Source organism: Phoenix dactylifera, chromosome 12 (genome assembly GCF_051530095.1).
Source record: "Phoenix dactylifera cultivar Ajwa chromosome 12, Ajwa_hap1_PhDact_Kaust_v1.1, whole genome shotgun sequence".
NCBI classification, from domain to species: Eukaryota; Viridiplantae; Streptophyta; class Magnoliopsida; order Arecales; family Arecaceae; genus Phoenix; species Phoenix dactylifera.
In genome coordinates this window covers 15,594,623-15,598,669 of record NC_143201.1, presented here as the reverse complement: position 1 = coordinate 15,598,669, position 4,047 = coordinate 15,594,623, and the positions used below count along the sequence as shown (strand labels likewise).

The window sequence follows — 4,047 nt, the reverse complement described above, 5'->3', positions numbered from 1 at the left end:
CATGCAATATGCCCCCTAGTGCTCCAACCAGATAAATTAGCAGATGCAGAAAAATCATTGATTGTCCAGATAAGAGCTGCACACAACTTGAATGTTCGGCCAGTGAAAGCATCAAATGCATCAATACCTTGCCATAACTTTTTCAATTCATCTATTAAAGGCTGCAAAAAAACATCTATATCATTATCTGGGCCCTTATCACCAAAAATAACCATTGACAGAATGAGTGAAGACTGTTTCATACACATCCATGGTGGCAAATTATATGAAACCAAAATAACTGGCCAAGTGTTGTATGTAGAACTTATCGTTCAACAAATTAGGGCAGCCCATCAAGAAGGCCGCAAGCATTTTATCGACTTTTCTAGGATTGATTGCGTGGAAGGGTCAATTATGTCCACTCAACTATACGAAATGGAATGAAATGCTTCCTTCATATAAAGTTGAGCTTCTTAGAGTTATTGAGGTAAAGAATTGAATTTGCTTACTATCATAATTTTATTTTTTGATTTAATATTGTTATAGCATTCTTGACCTTGGTGTAGGGACATTTTGTCCTTCCTGCAAAGAGCCATGATTGGGTGTTGAAGTCCGTCAACCGCAAATGGAAAGAATATAAGGTGAAGCTAAAGACGGACTGGAACCACGAGGGCATGACAGAAGAGGAAGTGGCCCGTGTTTGTTCTCCAGATGTAATCTCTCATCAGTGGAGGGAGCTTGTCCACTACTGCTTTTTCGAGAAAGCTCAGGTTGCGTATATTTTTTCAATACCTTAGATTGTATTTACTATTATTATAGATTAGAAATTTATACATTGTATATATTACATTGTTTACTTTTTTGGGAAAAGATATATTCCAACATTGGTAGAGCTGCTCGAGTATCGCAGACTATTCCTCACACTTCAGGCTCGATGAGTTATGCGAGGCGTAGAGCTGAATTCGTAAGTTTTTTTGAAACTCTTTAAGATTATCTTAAATTGTTCTATCATATAACATGTATACTTTTGAAATATACTTTTTGTTGTAAATAGATGATAATGGGAGGGAGCCTAGTAAGGTGGAGTTTTATAAGATGACTCACACCCACCGAGATGGTAGCTTTGTTCGGAAGAAGTAAAGAGATATAGTTGTATATATTCATCTTTAACTTGTGCAACGATTTTTTTTATTCTATTATTGGCATACATTAATTTGACTTTTTTTTTGAGAGATATATGACAGGGCAACAAATCTTATTTTAGAGCGCGGCGGAGAATCATCATCATCAGATACGACCAGTCATATCGAAGCTCAGGTGCTCGCTGAATTGATGGGCCCAGAGCGTTATGATCGAGTGAGGAGTTATAGCATTGGAGTTATTCCCACTCAGTTGTCTACAGTGGGCATGTATACAAGAAATGCCAGAGAATGTATTAACACTGCAGAAGTTCGTCATCTTCAAGCAACTATTGAAGAGCTGAAGCAGAACTAAAAAAATTTGCAGTCTCAGCCCGCGAATATTTCATCTTTGTTACAATGATTTCTCCCTTCAGAGATAAATAACTATATATATTTGAATACTTTACATATTATCAATTATGATGTATGAGTTAATGTATCACATTATTCCTAACTTCTAAGGTTTTTCTTTTCTTTTTTTTTAGATTCCTGATACTTCAACAGCTCGTAGAGATGATGATGATGGAGCTGAATCCCGCCCCTGATACTTTATAGATTGTTTTTTATAGAGTTTGATATGTATATGTTTCTTATATTTTTCAAAGTATATTGTAATTCTAAACTTTTTATGTAAATCAATTTAATCGGATATGAAAATATAAATATTTTCAATGATCTGAATGTTTGGGTTAATGTAAATGTAATATAGGTTCATATTGTTATAATATGTGTTTTATGATATGCATTTGTAATTTTAATTTTTTTAATAAAAAAACAAATCCTGACGCTTTTAAGCATCGTTAAACAAACGTCGTGGCACATGCCCGGCACGCTTATGCTGACGCTTTAAAGCGTCGAGATTTGTTAGGGTTACGCCGACGCTTTCATTAGTGTCAGTAAAAACAGGAAATTGCCGACGCTTTTAAGCGCTGGCGAAACGCGTGAGGTTGGCATCCGTTTGGTATTCGCCAACGCTTTTCTATTTTTGCGGACGCTTTCATGTAGCGTCAGCAAAAACTTTTGCCACTTCGGTATCGCCGACGCTTTTATTAGCGTCGTCGGAGCTTTAGCTGACGCTTATAAGCGTCGGTAAAGATTATAAAAAGCGTCGGAAAAGATGAGTTTTCCTATAGTGGCATTGCTTCATAGGGGAAGGCACCTTGATAAATTATGTGATACACCATAGCAGAAGCCAAAGCTACTAAAGATTAATCTATAAGGGCCTATCTTAGATCTTAATTCGCTTAAGGTGGCGTGGTGCTCTTACCTAGGTGTCGATGCTTAACCTAGGCCGCCACGTCCAAGGGAGGAATCTGATGCTATCTCAGATGTTGCCACCTTTTCCTTCTCTTTGCCTCCCTATATATATGCCTCACCTTCCTTCCCTATTCCTCTCCATTAACTCTCTTTGGTCCATTGCATTACCTCTTTAAGCCACTTCTGTTCTCCTTTGGATCTGTATACAGTTCTCTTGGTTAATTTGCAGCAGAATTTAACAAAACGATTGCAAACTATGGGCAGGCTTTGGACTTTACTCTGCCATCTCCACTCTTTTGCAGGGTATGCTCTCAAATCAACTCCTCTCTCTCTCTCTCTCTCTCTCTCTCTCTCTCTCTCTCTCGCTTTTCCTTTCAATCCTTTATACGCTTCTTTTGTAGTTTTATATATAAAAGATGTTTTTTTTACCGAAATCTATTTGACAACGACTTCCATTTTTGTTCCCATGCAGGCCAACCATCATGCTCTTGTATCCCTTGTAATTTCTAAATCTATATTTATTTTCTTTTATAGATGTCTTCCCCTTCTCCTTTGACTATTGTTTGATAATGTCTGATTGGATTAGGTACGCATCGGTTCGAGCAATTGAGAACCCATCGAAGCTCGATGACGAGCAATGGTTGGCTTATTGGATTTTGTACTCCTTCCTAACTCTCATGGAGATGGCGGCTGAGCCCATATTATATTGGTAAGGATTTTTCATACTCTTTTTTTTTTGTCCCCTACTCATTTGAAGAATGCTGATTTCATTTGGTTTTAGCTTGAGACCTTATACATATTTGAGTATCTTTTCTTTTGTCTTTCTTTGTATTCTGAAGGATTCCTATGTGGTATGAAATAAAGGTGGTCTCTGTAGCATGGCTGGTACTGCCACAGTTCAGGGGTGCCTCATTCATGTATGAACGGTTTATTAGAGAGCAACTCAGGAAGTATGGGGCCAAAATAGGTGCAAATGGGGTCCACTCCTCTAAGAAGGTAAGTTGCTCAGCTCTTCCCTAAAGACAAATAGTAATGGTGACAACAACGATAATGACCATGATGGCAATGACATCAATAAACAATAATGATTAAAGATAGCAATAATAATAAAGGTTATTAATGGATGTTTTTGGGAAAATGGCAGGGAGAGGAGTTGCACCGAGGAAGATAGATTAATGGGTGACGAGCGTTATAGATCTTGGCTTCTCTTTTCCTTCTTTTCTTTTGGGGTAAAAGAAAAGTGTGAATATGATGTTTGTGTTCCAATTTCTTTTCCATATGTAATATAAAACTTTAGGACCTTTAACTAAAGTGCTGATTGATTTATCTAAGTGTTTGCTATGCTCAAAGTGTAAAGCATTGTCTCTTGTGCTTTGAACGTGTCCAAGATTTGGTTAACCACCAGAGTGTGTTGGCAACCGGCCATTGATTTTGGGCTGATGCGTGCCATTTATTCCAGACAATTCGCCATAGATTTGGAAACCTTTTAGTTCTTCTGACTCAATTTTTTTGGGATAAACCGGCCGGGCTGGATCTAGGCCAAGACCAGCTTGACGTGGTGGCTTGGCTTGACCACGAAGGCGTGAACCAATCGATTCGGTTTGGCTTCAGGTCCGTTCTGAACTAGGCT

General features: G+C 38.0%; 1 protein-coding gene across 2 annotated transcripts; it reads left to right on the top strand.

The window, feature by feature from the left end:
• Nucleotides 1–2,411: 2,411 nt before the first annotated feature.
• On the top strand, nucleotides 2,412–3,743 carry LOC103695558 (HVA22-like protein e). Of its 2 annotated transcripts, XM_039130628.3 has the most exons (5): nucleotides 2,457–2,720; nucleotides 2,890–2,916; nucleotides 3,004–3,126; nucleotides 3,257–3,413; nucleotides 3,562–3,743. In XM_039130628.3, exons 1-5 carry the CDS (start codon nucleotides 2,674–2,676, stop codon nucleotides 3,586–3,588), a joined length of 381 nt encoding a protein of 126 aa, XP_038986556.3. In that variant the 5' UTR covers nucleotides 2,457–2,673; the 3' UTR covers nucleotides 3,589–3,743. The 2 variants fall into 2 exon arrangements, with proteins under 2 accessions (XP_038986557.3, XP_038986556.3); XM_039130629.3 differs by lacking the exon at nucleotides 2,890–2,916 and having other exon boundaries at nucleotides 2,412–2,720.
• The last annotated feature ends 304 nt before the right edge of the window (nucleotides 3,744–4,047 follow it).